A 16,603-nucleotide genomic window follows, 5' to 3' on the forward strand; every position below is an offset into this window, starting at 1 on the left:
ACGACGCCGTGAACTGCGGGCAGCAATTAACGCCTTATATCACATCGTCACATCGTGACACATGGAATACTAAGGCTTCAAAAGCCAGGCTGACGAAGAACAGCCAGTCATCCAAAGTCGTAGGTGGGAGCATGACAAAATGTAACATAAAGAGGGTGCCTTAAGTCAGTAGTATAAAAACACTGAGAAGGAAACAACGGTTCGCCATTCACTTCTGAGTGACGGCGATGATACACCTATGCTTCGACAGACGTAATGGCTTCAACAAGTCCACCGTGTTGTATGACACGTACTTTGTGTGGGAGAACGATGCGTTTCATATCTGCCATTCCTGAATTCCCAGTTACCCCAAAGAGCTGTTTTGTAGTTGGGGACGGTTTTCGGAGAAGGAGAGGAAATGCGCTTAACGTTCTCCGAACAATAGGAAGTGGAATTCGGGAAGAGAATCTGGAAGTCTGCAGTTGGCGTTGGTGTCTTGCCGACGTACTCTAGTCGAGAGAAGGATGGGACGTAATGGGCCAGGGGAGTACAGCTATTTAAAGCTTTTTGAACCTATCTTGAAATAGGCCTTTGGGGGCTGTGCGATTGACCAACGTTTTGACAACCCTCATATATAAATTTAGATTCCAGACAGCGCCTCGGTTGATGAGGGGGACTCATCCCAGCTTCGAAGCTATGCAGGTACTGTCCTAGCCGTTTTCAACCAGGAAAGGGGACCGTCGGCTTTTTGAATCTTCTTGGACGCGATCACATGGCTCTTGTCATCACAGTGGAGAAATGAATAGCTGTGATGGTTTGCCCGGATAGTTTGTCAGGATGCCAGTAGAACTATGTGTCTCTTCTACTTTCACCGGGCCTTACACAGCCATCACTGGCTCATAGACAGGCACAGTTACAACAACTATCATTCTACCACCGCAAGGGACTGGTCCAGTTGGGAACCGGCTTGTATTGACGCCTATCTCTGCTGTACTGAGTTCCTTTGCTGGGTCTTATGCTACTCTGATGGAGCCTGATACTGAAAGTTTACTCACGATTGTGACACTTCCACCGCAGACAACGGGTTAGGAGCAGAACTCAGATCGTCTTTGTTCCTTCCGCTTTAGCCGGTGTTTCCACTGATCACTATATGACCATCGCCGAGGCGTAGACAGGCGCCGGTCCCCCTGTATTGACTGTTGGTCCCACTGGCACTAGCGGTTGATACTGCCATTATGCGTACTCTTGTTGATCACGTCTGCTCTCCAATTGTGCCATCTTGTAATTTTGCACTCTCCGTTACCTCCTCTGATCCTGCTAACAGTCTGACTGTTAGCACCTCTTCCCCTAAACCAACCTCTACTTCGCCGGTTTCTGTTACAATCCCGGAGGAGCCTCCAACGTCTGTCATTACCACTTCGTCTATTGAGACTTCGAGCACCGCCGATCTAAGCAGCACCTCAGCCTTATTCTGTCCTTGCTTCCAGCTCTGAATAAACTTTAGTTACTCCTTCTTCCCTTTCGTCTTCCTTTGCCCCGTCTCCTCCTGCCTTGTCTTCCCATTCTTTTTCAGTGTCCTCTATGACACCTTTTGTCTGTCGTCCCCTCCTCCTCCTCTCCACGAGCTCTTTCTCTTCTAGTGACGTACCCTCGCCATCCAGATCGCTGCCGGCGTCCTCCTCCAGCACGCCAATCGACACTCCTACCACCACGACCTCGAAAAGCTCGACAGTCTCCCAGTGTGTTGTTGCTGCAGCATTGCCTTGATCGGAAGCTGCACTCAGCTGCCCACAGCATGACGGCCCCTCGTGGAGTGCCGAGGGGAAACCAGCTGACAAATCGCGGGATATTTGACGTCTAACCACTGCATGCACCAACCCAATCAAGAAAGGTATTGCCCTGGATGCGAGCCAGGCTCAATAATAAGGTATTGCCCATGAAACTTCCATTGGTCGTAGGCTTGTTGTCAGAATGGGACTACGTGTCTTTTCCCACAAGAGTATATATGATGGGCGTTGGGTGATGCGTGATTGCGTTCTTATATTCGGGGGAGTCATTCATATACGCCATGCTCATCATCTACTATTAGAATCAAGTCCTCGTCCCACAACTCCATTGATATCATGTCATCCCTTATGCGCCGTGCCATGCGCTGTCATCTGTCAAAGCCCCTTCCTCAGCCCCTCTGTGACCTCCAACAGCATCTTCAACCCATAAAACTGGGCCACGTTCCGGAATACATTCAGCCGTCTCACAATGTCCGCCCTCCTGACGCTCTCCACCCACTCGCCGCTGCACGTGCAGTGCTCCATGAACTCATTCATCCGCAGCGCACCACACTTGCCGCATTTGAGGTCCTGCGTCGTCCACTCTACCACGAACGCCTCCACCCGCGCCAGCAGCATCTCCTCGATGGCGTTGCGGTCGTACTCGGCCTCACAGAAAGTGCACCGCCACGGCCTCGTCTCTGGCCCGAGGCGCTTCCCGTCAGGGCCCATCTCCGGCATCAGGTCTTCGTCACGGCAGAAGTCGAGATCCCGCGCCATCGTGCAGCTGTCGCAGCTGAGCTGGATGACCTTCAGGCTCTCGCTCGGGTTCTGGAACGCGCCCTCCTTGCTGAACTCGCGCACGTCGAACATGGCGAGCAGCTCCTTGCGCAGCAGGCGCGCCTCGAGCGTGATGTTCTTGTCGAGAGAGAGGACCTGCATCAGCGCCTTGACGAGCTCGAGCACGGCGTTACGTGACGAGAGGTGCGTGAGATGTGAACCGGGCAAGTGCGGGAAGGAGTAGTCTTCCGCCAGCTCTGGGTGGAGGAGCTCGCGCTTCTGAAGGTTGATGAGGTTGGCTATCTCCTTCTTCAAGGGCTTCTCAAAGGCCTTGCCGAGGATAATCTGCCCCTGAGCGCCTTCGGCGAGAGCCTTTTGTGGTAGCTGCGTGAGACGCGGCGTCGAGGAGAGATCTCCGTTCTGAGGCCGCTTGAGGATGTGCATGAGCTGGATGAACTCGATGACCCAGTCTTGGAACGTTGGCTGTAAACGGATGGGGAGGAAGGTGGCCATCTGCCAATGCATGACGGTGTCGAGAGTCTGTTGCTCCGCTTCCACAACCTCCTGGCAGGCTTTGCCTCCATAATTGAACTCGTCGTACCAGACCAGATAGTCCCAGTATTCCTTGATCTCAAGGTCGATGAAGTGGAAGAGAGGTTTGCTCTTGATCGACTTGATAACGTACTGGCTGTAGGCGTAAGCGGTGCCCACCTCGGCCTTGGTCGTCTGCAAAAGGAGACGGTTGGAATTGGCAAAGACGACCTGCGATCCAACGCGACGGAAGTCGGCCATGAGCTGCTGAAAGGCTTTGCGGGACATCATCTGCACATAGTAGTGCAGAGCGCGGTCGTACAGAAAGGAGTCGGGGCTCTCGACCCAACGGACGAGATGCTGGACCATAACGTCCGCCATTGCGCTGCCTTTGCAAGCCTCCTGCCACCAACTCTTGACCATCTCTCGCAGTACCAGAACACCGGCGTTGGCGAACGTGCCCTCCGACGAAATGACTTCGTCGCCTGCTGCATTCCCGTCACCGGCGGGGTTGAACGAAATGGAATCGGACCCTTCCAATTCGTTGATCAGAGATGAAGTAAGAATGGTGTTAATGGCCAGGTTCCTGACTTCCAAGTCGATGCAGACCGAGGAGAACGTGCCAGGGTTGTTGACCGCGGGCATCTGGACAGTTTCCAGAGGTCCTGTAATGTCATCTTTCTCGTGGCCAGCGTGATCAGGCCTGGGGCTTGCAGACCACCAAAGCACGACATTATTGTTCTGGAGTCGCCTGGCGTAGGCGATATCGATGAGGAAGCGCGGGTCTTCTCGCTCAAGGTTACACAGGGGGACTTCGCCGTATCGCGCGAGAGTGGTCAGATGCACGATCCAGGAGCCAAGACCAAGGTAGTGTCCGACGAGCCGTCTGGCCACGACTGTTTGCCAGCCGAGCGGTGGGAGAGAGCTATCGGCAGGGTCGTACTTGAGGGGCAGCACGGGGAACTCGCCGAGGATGGGGACGTCATTGATGAGCATGTTGCGCTGGGACGACTGAATGACCATCATGAGCGGCCGCAGCTCGTCTTTTCTCATCTTCCTGACAACATCGCTGAGCTCCAAGTGTGCCTTTCGTCGTGTCGTTACTTGCGTGATCCTAAAGCTGACCTTCTCTTGGTACGTAAAGCAGTCTTGCCAGTTGGTGCCGGCTGCCTCCTCTGCTCGTCGGGCGAGCAGCTCGGTGTAGATTCGCGAGATGTTGGGGAGATCCTGCCCGGAGTCTCTACCCTTCTGCAGGATGATGATGTGTGCCTCATCCTTCAGTGTTGAAAATACTCCGAATATTTGCCTGTCGCCTGCGGTGATATGCGAGAGGTAGATATATGCCAAAGGCGAGGTATCGAGATAAGTTCTAGGCTTCAAGGGACGCTTGAGGCCGAGCAAGTCGAAACCCTGCTCCAGACCCTTACCAAGCACCGCGTGTTGCTGTTCGTCGATGGTACACAGATTGCCCAGTTGAAGCACGGCACGGATATTGAGAGGCAGATGCTTCTCGTACACACCCTCGACACTCGGGTGATTGAACAATAGCGAGAATTTATCGGCTTCGCTGAAGTAAACATCCTCGGGGATGGTTAGCTTGAAGAGGTGAACAGAAGAATGCCCGTTGGGTAGCGTGTGGTTGACCTGCTCAACCTCACATCCTGGGATGTCGACATCTGGCATATCCCCGCTCTTCAGATTCAAGAACACCTGTCGTGGGACCTTGATCTTGAGCGAGTGGATCTTCGCGTCGATGAGAACATGAGCATTGACAATGCCGGGTGTGTCTGTAGGCTTCAGATGCAACAACTGCCAGGTGCTCATGAAGGTTAAGTGAGCCTGTTTCATGAATGTGTTCTGAATGTTGTTCTGGTTGTTGCCCCGTCGGTCACCGAAAAGCTGTCGTCGGCGGATGCGTGCCTGCTTCTGGATCTTCCACTTCTGCTTCTGATATTGTAGAAAACCGACATAGTCGTCTGAAGGCGAGGGCATTTCTTTGGGAAGGGCAGCGAAGGGATCAGCGTTCTCGGCAGGCTCAGGAGATTTCCGCTTCTGGGAAGTGGGAGCCGCGGCCTGTGACGAAGCCACAACAGAAGTTACCTGCTTCGGCTTGAGAAGTTGACTGCCAAAGTCCTCCATATCGGCAGCGGAGCGACCGTTGAGATTAGTGATGTCTTCCAGGGGGCCCTTGGTGAATAGATCCGTGAGCTTCTTCTGCTTCATCTTGTCATCCTTGATGTTGATTCTGCGCTGGAGCCAGTCGGGGTGGGGAACGCGAGGCACGGGGTTCCTGACCTTCTGGAGCGCGGCCGGGATAGTGATGAGTTTCTGGATGACGGATCCCAGACGCTCGAGGTAGTAGTCCCAGTCCAGGAGAGCTCTGGGGTCGGTGTCGGCGGGCTCCTCCTTCAACCACTTCTTGAGGTAGAAGCGCTTCGTCGTCTCTTCAGCCGAAAAGATGGCGACAGGCACGGCTCTTTCGGTGACGGGCGCGTTCTTTGGCCTTGCGCAGATGATGAACTTGCAGTTGAGGCCCTTGTCTTTCACCATCTGCTCACCCAAGAAGTCCGCCAAACGTTTGGCCGTAGTGATGGATGTCGACTTCTGCGAGCCGTACTCCTCCAAGGTTTTGGACATACTTCTGTTCTCTGAAATGAGCTCCATGAGCTCCTCGTCGGCCAGTGTCGAGCCCTTGCCATGCAAGACGTCCAACCACTGGTTGGCAACCTTGGCAACAGCAGCATAGCACTCTGCGAGGGTTTCTCCCTCGAGGAAGAACTTGAAGATTTGCTGTTGGAAGATCTTGATGAGCTTCAACTCGCCTCGGCGCTTCACCTCAAAACCCTTCAACTCAGCCAGACTGCCGTCATCGTTGAAAACAGCATAACGCTTCTTCAAGTTCTTGTCCTCCTCTTTGGACGTAGGCAGAACCATGGCCTTGTAGGGACCGTCAACTTCGAAGAAGATGGAGTTATCGCTGTGAGTCTCGTACTTGAGCGTCTTGGGATCCACGAGTGTTTGATACTGGTGGTTAGTGAACTTGGCGTGTACCAGATGGTTCAACATAGTACAAGGGTACGAGATGGTAACCTTCTTGCCATTCTTCATCTTAAAAGCAAAGTTTTCGGGAAATGTGGCTGGAAGCATGCACCAAATACCGTCGGTGTCCAGTTCCAAGGGACGACCAAGGCGCTCAACAAGCGATCTGGCCAGCTGGATGATCGTCGCTCCCGTCAGACAGGTCACGCCGGCCATTTCCATGGAGTACCAACGCGATCCCTTTCTCATGACATAGCCGTAGAACGAGTTCAGAATGACCTTGTGGGCAAGCTGCAGCGAGTCGAAGAGAATGATCATTTTTTTCGCCGCGTCGACTTCGGAAGACGTCGCGCCGGATTGCTTGAGAGCCTCCGTCTTTCCCTTCCAGACTTTGGCCTTGCCTTTGTAGTCGTATCGACGATCACGGAAATCTCGGACGGTGTTGATGTAAAACGGATTCTCACGCTGGCAGATGATGGCCTCCTTGACGATCGTGGTAGAGTCGTGGATCTTGTGGTAGACCTTTTGCGAAAAGATCTGCAACCGCTTCCTCAGCAGAGCCGTCTGCTCGTCCGGGGACAGGTCCTGGAACGTCCGCTGCGGAGAGTTTGGCCACTTGCCCGGAAACTTTTCGTTCTCGAGCGCATTCCTGATCATGTTGTACTCGTCACGCTTCGCCGGCAAGTACTCTCCTCTCCACGCCCAAGGTAGTCGTCTGTCGCATGTCTTTCCAGGTCGGTTGAAGTCGCATGCCGCGCAATCCGACTCCTGAATCATGGAGTCGGGTTGCAGTCGATTTGTCGTCATGATGTTGGGGTACATGGATGCGACGTCGAGATGATAAATGAGAGGCCGCTCACTGCGGTTCGGCGTCTCTTTGAGAGCGCGCAACCGTGAAGCAATTTGCTCTCTGATCTCGTCGTAGTTCTCAATGTCGTCCATTGACTTCTGCTCTTCCACCGTGATACTGAACTTGAGGGCGGCGTCTAGATCCGTCAATAGCTCGTCCACTGCACCCGTATCAACTGCAAAGTTGACAGGGATATCTGCACGGAAGACGCCCGCTTCGATACTCTCGACGTGGCCACCAACATACGTTTCGGAGTCGAGCAAGTGGCCATCATAAAATGCTTCCCTCGGCGAGACGTGTTTGTTGGGTAGCACGATCTCCTTCTGGTAAGCCTGAACCATCAACAACATCTCGCAAAGGGTGCCCGTACCCTTTCGCAACGTATCGTCGCCGCCCAGGGGCAGAATCGTACAGAGAGAGAAGATGAACGGGTGGACATATTTCATGTACAGGTAGTACGTCGCCACGGCATCGGAGACTGAATACTCGGCCAGAGTCTGCGGGCGTTCTGCGGCATAGGGCGTCATCAATTCAGGGTCGAGCTCGTCAGGGTCGTATCCAAGCTTGGCCACTGTGACGGCCTTTAAGCCTCGAGATCCTTGAGGCAGATACGAGTCACGGTTCACCCAGTGGAAGCAGTCCATGTGCACGCTGTAGCTGCACTTGTACTGGTCCTCGTTGTCCTTCTTCCAGCCAATCTCCTGATACATGTCGATGCCGTTGACACTAGCGCGGGCATCGACAAAGGGCCAATCGAAAAAGTCACCGTTGTATGTCGCGATAACCGTAGGTCTCGCCTCCTTTATGTGTAGGAAGAACCTTTCGAGGACTGCCTTCTCGTCCGGCTCGTTGAAAATCATGAAGGAGCCGGGGTATTCGGGCTTGGGGGTGTAATCGAAGTCAGAAATGTCTTCCGAGACGATCTCTCTGTTGGTGATGAGGAAACCCTGCCCATCAATCATGTACGAAATCATCATGACCTGATCGATGGCGGCGTCGGGGAACTTGAGGGGCAGTTTTGTTGTCTCGATATCGTAGGCCATGACTACGGGGTCCGCCATGGCCAGCCGGTCCTCGTTGATTGTCACTTTGGTGACGCCGTGCTTGACGTCGATGAAATACCATTTCCCCACCCGGATGTCTGCAATGGTCAGCTGCGGCCTACCTAACTCGCTCCCGCGGGTCAGACGTACCCATATCTATCATTACTCTTACATGGTACGGTACATCGTACTCTCTAATATCGACAATGAAGTCGCTGGCGTCGGCAAAAGAAGCATTGGCTCGTCTATCGTCATCTCGTGAGTCGTCAAAAAGGTCAAAGTCGCCGTTTGTTCTGGCCGAGGGTCAGGATCAGCTATTCTCTCTCCAACTACACCGTGTAAATCGCTAGACTCACGTTTGGACCTCGGCGTATGCGTCCAATGCATCCACATTCTTCCTGTTTTTGGCCGCAATGGGCATTATGTCTTTCCTCGCTGCCATCAGGTCGTTGACGTTGGCGAACCTGAGCTCGAGGAAGGTCCGGCGGTAGCCCATCAGGTGGTTCGGCATCTTCAGGTCCTCCTTCTCGACCCTCTTGATCGTCTTGACGACGCCATCGCCGGGCACGCGCTTCAGCCACTCCTCGACCTCGCTCTCGCGGCCCTTCTTGACGGCGATGAGGAAGTAGGGATCGTACTCGACCGTGGCCTTGAAGTGCGACCCGTCGTCCTCGATGAAGTAGCAGTCGAGCGCCGCGCGGCCGCCTGGTATCCGGTCGTCCTCAACCGAAGTCGGCTGCACATTGACGAGCCACCCCTCCTTGCGCTTGCCGCCCTCGTAGCGCGCGAAGCCCATGTTTTCATCGATGGCTTGCGCCAGCCGCGTGCGCTCCCACTTCTCGTCGGCAGAGGTCGCTTCGGCGCGGCTCGAGGCGGCGAAAGTGCGAGCTGTGCGGCTGGGGCCATGGTAGGCCTGCTTCCCGCCGCGGCGGTAGCCCTTTTGCGGACGCCGCAAACTTGTGTTGGGCATTGTTTGGTCTGTGAATGTCGCCTAGCTCGGGGTGTGTGGCGGCCGGGTAGAGAAGTCGTCGTTGGTGAGGTGGATGCCCGTCGAGGGACTCTGGCGACAGGGGACTCTCGAGGGATCGAGTTGTATCTAGAGAGTCATAAGACGAAAGAGTATTGAAGAAATGCCTAGGTCTGCAACAGGGGGTTTGTCGAGGCCGGCTTTGGTGGGTATCAAAGAATTCTGTCAGCAAAAGAGAAGGTCTGCTGTACAAAACAGAAGAGACAGAAAGCAAAATTGGCGGGTATCGACCACGAGAAATTGGGCGAGTGGGAGGGCGGGATTTGATCAACTTGGGTAGGAGAGTAATAGGTTGCCCCGGGGTGCAGTGCAATCTTTACAGTAGAATCGCGGGTCTAGCAACGGGGGCGGGCAGCAGACACAAGCAGAACCGACGCGTCCCGGGCGCGACTTTACGCGACAAATGCACGCTTTCCGTAGTGAAGGTTGACCCACATCAATTAACCAACATCCCTCGCGCAGGGCACCCGTCACCTGTGTACACTACCCAGATAGTGGGTATATGCACGCACAGACCATGCGCCCGGCCCAGCAACGGAACGAATTCGGTGGACGTCATGTCATCTCAGGCCACGGGCAGATTTTTGAGTGAAGCTCTCATTGGGGGGTGTGGTCGAGCCATGACTTGAAGCCGACAATTGGACACGAGCCAAAACTCTCACCGGATGCGCCCAAGACTCGCACACACAGAGCACATAAATGGCGCAGGATCCAACAGATAACGCTGCCGCTGCGGCAGCTGCAGCAGCGCCTAAAAGGGATGGACAGAAACTGTACCTCTGGTCCCGGTCCAACCAGGGACACGTCGGAGAGGGAGCGCCGGGTTCGGATACCACGACTGCCGCAGCGGCGGCGGCCGGGGCACCGCCGGCGATTTCGGAGCAGCATCAGAAGAAGCTGAACCCGACTGAGTTCCAGAGCAACTTCCCGCCCCAAGAACGCAACGCCCAGACGGGTTATCCGTCCATCAGCGAGGCCATCAAGACGATCCAGTGGTCCGACTTCCTCGACGTCTTCCGGACGCCGTGCGCCCGCGATGGTCTCACCGCCGGCATCGTTGTCGGTGCGGCCGTCGGAGGCTTGAGAATGGTTATGAGGGGTGAGTCGCTACTTCTATTTGCCTTTCCAAAGTTTCCTCATTTATGAATAGCCGACCCCTTTTACCCTCTCTCCCTTTTAGTCCCCCCTCCCTTTTCCACTCCAACGATTCCACTTTCAAGCATGGCAACGCCATCTCAACTTACACACGCCCCCTAGGTTCACCCAGCAAAGCGGCAAACTGGGCTGTGTACAGTTTTGTGGCGGGCAGTGCTGGGCAATACGAGTACTGCCAGTATCTGCGGCGGCAGGAGCGCATCAAGATGAAGAGGACGGTCGAGGTCTACCAGGAGACCATGGCGGAGAAGAGGCGCCGGGAGCTGGAGCAGCTGAAGCAGCAACAGCAGGCCGAGGAGGCGGCCAAGGCGAGCCAGAAAGCTTGGTACAAGTTCTGGTAAACACGTCGCTGCCTGTTTCCGAAATATCTGTTAGAGCAGGCTGTTGAGGATGCCTGCCTGCATCCATCCCTGTGTATGAATATTTTGTCCCGTTTCACAAAAGCATCAGTAGCTTTAAACGTCACGGTTCTGTGTATTAGGGAGGGACCTGTATCATCTTTATCCATTCCAGTCTGGGGTATAAAAGAAAGACTATTTGAATCGTTCTGTCGCCCCTTTGACTCCCATGCTGACTTGTTCGCATTGCGACTTTGCTGCGCAAAAAGAAAAAGAACAGAAGCTTGTCATACTTGTCACCCGCATGCATCCATAATCTTGACTGCTGAGATAGGTTCAATCCTGCTTTTATGAACGCCCGTGCCCAAACGCCAGTCAACGCCTCCTATGATCGTCCTTAGGCCAGACCACACATAACAAGGGACAGCGAATACGCCATGTCCCAGTTCCAATCACCAAAAATGTCATCATAACTGCTGTGCTCATACGTTCGTCACAACCGGGTTAGGCTCTGCTTCTGTGAAGCGGACCTTTCGCACGCCGCCACCCCTGCCACTACTGCTGTTACCAGAGCCTAGGCCCGCGGCGCTGCCCCGTCTGCGCTGGTTGCGCCGGGCCCTAGCCTCGCTCTCTTCCCGCTTCTTGTACTCGGCAAGCTGTAGCCGGCGCTTCTGCGTTCGCGCATAAGCCATGGCGGCTGTTGGCATGAAGCCAACACCATTAATTCCTGTTCCGTCGTCGTCCTCATCCTCGGGGTCATAAATCGTAATCTCCTCCTCCTTCCACGTCAGTGCGGCCCGGACTGGGTCCACGATCTTCATCTCCCGGTCCTCGTCTTGCGCCTGGGCGACCTTGCCCTTGCGATCCTTCAGCGGCGGGGTACCGGCGCGTCTTCGTCCTTTAGACTTGGAGTCATGTAGTCGATCCATCAAGGAGTGCGGGCGTTGCAGGTTTGTGGCAGCGGCAGTCATCGCTATAGGCTGTAAAATCTCCTCGGCGGTTGTATCAGTGTCGACGGTAGCCGACATGAACTTGGCTGCAGGAACAGGGTCGCTCTTGATCTCCGGGTCGGGAATGACGACTGGTTCTGCCGCGTCTGCTTCGGCGTCCTTCATATCCAGCTCTGGGACCTTGGCTCTCTTTCGGCTTGCGAAAGGGTCGTCGTTGTACCCGCCTTGACGGTCTTCCCGCGTAGGGTCGTATGGCCCATCTCGCTTCTGTTGCTGGGCTACCCCGCCCCCACCACCACCTCCTCCATTCAACGCCAAACCACGAAACTTGTGGACGACCTTGCTGTGTGGGCTCCCGCTTCCTTCATCGTCGCTCTTGGCATCGGGTAGCTGGAAGGAGAAACTCGAGGTGGTAAATATCGGAGATAACGGGAAGTCCTCGTCGCGTTTGCGTTTCGGTGTCGCTGTTGGGGTCGGGAAGGGTTCAGTCATGACTGCGTGAGATGCCGACGTCGGCGGTTATAGGGTTTGGTTCTATGCGACGCCTGACTCGGTTGGATCCCGGCAGACCGGATCTGACGACACAAGGCGACGACTGTTCCTTCGTGCTCGTATATGGATATGAGTTGGAATGTATCGAGAATGGTAGCAAGTGCGTGGTGGGCGAAAGAAGTGTGCTGTTTTTTTTTTTTCGAGAGGTTGACCGGAAAGCGGTTTGGTCAGATGGTTGCATAGGTAGTCATGGCTGCGGGCAACTAGGTACCTAGGTGGACCGGCAGTTAACACATTTCGGGTGGTCGTTTCTTAGGTAGGTAGTTCCATTGAGGGATGGATGGATGGTAGGTACGGAGTACAAACTTAGAGAGCCGCAGAGGTGTCCCTGCACCTGCGCCTGCCGATACCGTGGTGCTGGTGCGATAAGCCAAAACGACCTACAGAAGCTAGAGCCCCTCAGTGAACTGACCGGACCGGTCAGGGCTCGTTCTCGTCTCATCTTGCATCCTTCTTTTTACTTCAGTAGCTCAGTCAAATCGGATCGCTTCCATGATTCACAGAGACATGGCAGAAATGGATTGCATAAAACATACACACTAATCACCCTAGTTAGAGAAGGTGAGGGGAAGAGGTCTTGATATAGTTTCCCAACCTTGATGTGATCGCTGGGATGGAAGCCCCATCTTTAGTGTAATTCACCTCACCAGATTTACACAAAGTGAATGGAGTGTGCTCTTCAAAGGGAGGCTACGTACTCTTTGGTCTTCGGAACAGTGCAATTGCTCCATGAGGAACAGGTATCTGTATTCGTCATTATATCACTCAAACCCCATTGTTCCATGAACCATTCCACCCCGGTTGAGCTCGACTACCCCTCCCTACTCGCTCCAGGCCTTGTACACGATACGCGCACCGTATGTCTCACCCTTCTTCAATAGCATCTGGTCTTTCCACTCGGGGACGTTGATCGCGTTCACCCACCGGCTGGGCTCGACGCAGAACCCGCTTCTCTTGCCACGAGCCGGCGCACCCTCGACAGCCGGGACGTTGATGCCTTTACCGGTATAGAACTGGAACGCAGGCTCGGTGCTGAGCACCTCTAGGTTGATCCCGTTCTTGGGGTGCCTCGCGTGCACGTGCAGCTTCAGCGTCTCCTTACGCGTGTCAATGGGCACCGACCCGGGCTTCTCCGTGACGATGAAGCAGTCGTCCACCTCGGGACCGTCGACGCCCAGCTCGAACGGCTTGCCGCCCTCGATACCGGGAAACGGCACGGGCCCCCCCGTGGGGATACCGTTCTCGCGGGGGAGGTACGCGTTGGTCGCCAGCGTCGCGATGGTGCCGGCGAAGGTCTCGTCGCCCGTAAGATTGAAGTAGGAGTGGTTCGTCATGTTAATAGCTGTCTCGTCGGCGCCGTCGACGAGCTGCGCCTCGTACTCCATGCCCAAGACGGAAATCTCTTTGCCGTCGACCTTTTGGGTGCCAGCCGTGTAGACGACCTTGGCCTTGACGGTGCCGGGGAAGCCCTCGTCGCCATCGGGGCTGGTGAGCGAGAACTCGACGCTCTCGCCACCCTCGAGACCCTCGACGCCGGGGATATCGCGCAAGCCCACGGGCTTGGGGCCCTCCCAAACGAGGGAGCTCCAGGGCTTAAGACCGCCGTGTAGGTTGTTGTCGCCGTCGTTGGCGGCAAGCTTGTATGTCTTTCCGCCGTTGAGCGACTTGATTTGGGCCGAGTCGAGGCGGTTCGCGACGCGGCCGACGGTGACGCCGAAGTAGGGCGAGTTGTGCTGCTCGTAGAGCTCCTGGGTCGGGAAGCCCTGAACGATGTTGACGCCCTTGACCTTGAAGGACTGGAGAATGGCGCCCAGGGGCAAGAACTCAAAGGGAGCGTCGGCCATTGTAGATAGGAGAAGCTGTCTTTTGGTGTTGGGTTTGGGCTCTTAGATGGGGGTGATTATGAGACGTTGAACCACAAAAAAGAAGAAAACGAAGCCCAAGGCGGAGAATCACGACGATTAGGTGAGATTGAAGTCACGGAACTCGCCGACAGAGCGAGAAAGAGAGGGAAGAACTTATGCTCCTTTATGGTTGCCCTATGGGGCGCGACAACTTCTCCCGTTACTGGATGATGTGGTGAAGCTTGCAATTCAGGCTATTATAGCTTGTACTCGCGCGCTTGTTGGCCGGTATAGTGGGTATTGGGAGGACCAGTGCCGGAAATGAAAGCGTCTGCGGGGACTCCTCGCCCGCGGCGGGGTACGGTAGATTGGAGACGCAGAAACAATGACGGAGAAGCTTGGGTTGCCCAGAAATCCACGCTTCCCTCTCTTTCGCCTCGTTTTCCCACCACAGCGCCACAAGCAGGACCCGACTCCAGCCCCCTGAACGGGCATGTCGTCGTCTGACTGGTGCGTTTAAACACAATCAACTTTGTTCCGTGGCTCTAGCTTTTGGAGAAGCTCATTCGACTTCCGGGGTGCGGGGGTTTGGTACATGTATCCGTATACTCGTCAACTTTAGAAGCCCGCTTCTTCAGAGTAAGACGGAAAACGAGATCAAACCTGCTATCTGTCACGGCTTAATGAATTAGTGCGTCCAACATGTCCCGTATGACGGAAAACCCACTGCAGTCCCGTACTAGTGCATCGTTTGCCAGCAATTGACAACCCCCCCTGGTCGCATCGCTTCAGACGACATTCCGCAATGGCGCAGGTGGTGGAAAAGACATTACGCGCCACGGTATATAATACAACCTGCACCAAGTGCATATCAGCAAAACAAAAATGCTCCGCGAACAAACTGCAATATCCTCCAGTAGTCATAACATCAGTCTGACTCCTCGTCGTCGTCTCCGAGGAATGCTAGGTCTGCTCGTGCCTTGCCCCGCGCGCGTGACGGGATGTGTGACTCCTGTTCCTCTTCGTCGTCATCCTTGTCGTTTTGTTTGGCCTTCTCGTCTTCGGAAGCGTCATCTTCCACAGCCTTTACCGGTGCCGGCTGTCCGCGCGCCTTGCTCCTTGATGATCGGCCCCCAACGCCCCAGTTTGCGTTCATCTCTTGAACTGCCTCCAGATCCGCTTCAAGCTCTCTGCGCTCCTTGATCTCTTTGGCCTTGGCCTCTGAGAAGCGGCCGTCCATGCCGACGTCCCGGAGCATGTCTCTGAGGTGCTTGATCTTGGCCTTTGTGTTGTCTCCGTATTGCTTCAACTCGAACCCCCAGATCTTACGAATGCCGCACTTGACCAAATGAGACTGCAGCTTCTTGATTTCGACATCGTCGGGGTTGTCTGAGACTGCAGACGCCCTCTTCTGCTTGGGCGCCTTGCTGCCAGCTCCGGCTTCCTTCTTCTTACGCTTCGGTTTAGGCGGTTCGTCTATCACATCGGACAGCTCGCTACTTGTATCGTCAACAACGGGCTGTTTCTTGTTTTCCCTTTCATCGCCGGTTTCGGGTTTCTTTTCGGCCGATCCGTCTTCCTTCGTCTCGACAGAAACTTTGACCTCCTCCTCGGGCGCCTGAGGTTTTTCATCCTCTGGTTTCTTCTTCTCGCTGTCGACCATCTCCTCGTCGCTGTCCGGCGGCGAGCTCAGGTCATCCGAGCCGCTGTCTTCGGTCTTGCTCGCGCGTCCGTTACGAGCTTTCGATGGCTTCGGCTCGGCGGGGCTCGGCTCTGATTCAGAGTCGACCACAGGAGTGTCCTGCTTCTTTTTACGCGGCGCCGGCTTCTTCTTCGGTTTGGCCTTGGCCTTGACTTTGCTTTTGGGCTTCTCACTCTCCGAGTCGCTATCTTCGTCAGATGGACGCTTTCGACGCTTTGCGGGTGGTGATGTATCGGCTGACTGGCGCTTGCCGGTCTTCTTCGGCTTCGCGCCATCTTTCTCTTCCGCGGGTTCTGGCTCGGGATCGGCATTGCCCTCCATCAGAGCGGTCTGATCCGGCATAAGTCAGGCGGGGGACCAAGGATAACGGTGTGCGCGTATCAAAGATAGATGATCACTTACAGCAAGCTCTTTAACGAGCTTCTTGCTCTTATCCTTCCATTCTCCTGAGGAGAAGAATCCATCTTCAAGTTCAAGATCCGACTCTACGCGCTTACGGATGAAGTTCACGGTGAGGTTGTCTAAATCCGTCTGGAAGACGTTGCGGACGGCGTCGAGAAGCGCCGCCTCGAGCTTCGCGTTCGACGGGGCCATGCTTTCACAGAACGACAAGGATGGACTGGCTCTGGTTATGAATTGGGCTGGATATTGATTGCGGCTCTACGTGGAATATGAGGACTTGATCGGAGTTGGCGGGGATACGAGATGGACGGGAAATTGCAAGAGCTCGAGGGCTCTGTCGCGGTTGAAGACGCGTCGAGGGCCAGTGTAGGAGCGCAAACAACGAAGCCGACGCGGGCAGGCGTAGAGACAAGCTACGACCGACCTATGCGGAGTGGGGCGGCAGCCACTGGGCGCCTGTCCACCTCGCCTTTGGTCCGAGCGCCTCACATAAACAGCGGCGGGAGGAGACTGGTGAATATCGAATGCCCCGGCGCGCCGATAGATGCGATGCTATCGCTGTTCGTCTCAATCCAAAACAGCAATCATTGGATGCCAACCCGCCGGGGAAGCGCTTCTTGAGTGCGGCGCGGGGAAAACAGGCCG

The 16,603-nt window shown here is 55.1% G+C and overlaps 5 protein-coding genes across 5 annotated transcripts; 1 reads left to right on the forward strand and 4 right to left on the reverse strand.

Annotated features, from left to right (window-relative positions):
- Positions 1–2,141: 2,141 nt before the first annotated feature.
- On the reverse strand, positions 2,142–8,958 carry LY79DRAFT_670104 (DNA polymerase family B; the record flags this gene model as incomplete). The annotated part of the gene is made up of 3 exons (XM_060563739.1): positions 2,142–8,086; positions 8,139–8,281; positions 8,345–8,958. The coding sequence occupies 3 exons, from the start codon at positions 8,956–8,958 to the stop codon at positions 2,142–2,144; spliced, it is 6,702 nt and encodes a 2,233-aa protein (XP_060413675.1).
- A 616-nt stretch (positions 8,959–9,574) lies between these two features.
- LY79DRAFT_555298 (uncharacterized protein) lies at positions 9,575–10,703 on the forward strand. The gene is made up of 2 exons (XM_060557919.1): positions 9,575–10,114; positions 10,273–10,703. The coding sequence occupies exons 1-2, from the start codon at positions 9,715–9,717 to the stop codon at positions 10,509–10,511; spliced, it is 639 nt and encodes a 212-aa protein (XP_060413676.1). The 5' UTR covers positions 9,575–9,714; the 3' UTR covers positions 10,512–10,703.
- On the reverse strand, positions 10,704–12,326 carry LY79DRAFT_555300 (uncharacterized protein). The gene has a single exon (XM_060557920.1). The coding sequence runs from the start codon at positions 11,948–11,950 to the stop codon at positions 10,991–10,993; it is 960 nt and encodes a 319-aa protein (XP_060413677.1). The 5' UTR covers positions 11,951–12,326; the 3' UTR covers positions 10,704–10,990.
- Positions 12,327–12,831: 505 nt separating this feature from the next.
- On the reverse strand, positions 12,832–13,854 carry LY79DRAFT_516356 (aldose 1-epimerase; the record flags this gene model as incomplete). Its single annotated transcript, XM_060554811.1, has 1 exon — positions 12,832–13,854. The coding sequence occupies one exon, from the start codon at positions 13,852–13,854 to the stop codon at positions 12,832–12,834; it is 1,023 nt and encodes a 340-aa protein (XP_060413678.1).
- A 928-nt stretch (positions 13,855–14,782) lies between these two features.
- On the reverse strand, positions 14,783–16,150 carry LY79DRAFT_580129 (uncharacterized protein; the record flags this gene model as incomplete). Its single annotated transcript, XM_060560077.1, has 2 exons — positions 14,783–15,886; positions 15,959–16,150. The coding sequence occupies 2 exons, from the start codon at positions 16,148–16,150 to the stop codon at positions 14,783–14,785; spliced, it is 1,296 nt and encodes a 431-aa protein (XP_060413679.1).
- Positions 16,151–16,603: the final 453 nt, after the last annotated feature.

Source organism: Colletotrichum navitas (genome assembly GCF_030913465.1).
Source record: "Colletotrichum navitas strain CBS 125086 chromosome Unknown LY79scaffold_33, whole genome shotgun sequence".
NCBI classification, from domain to species: domain Eukaryota; kingdom Fungi; phylum Ascomycota; class Sordariomycetes; order Glomerellales; family Glomerellaceae; genus Colletotrichum; species Colletotrichum navitas.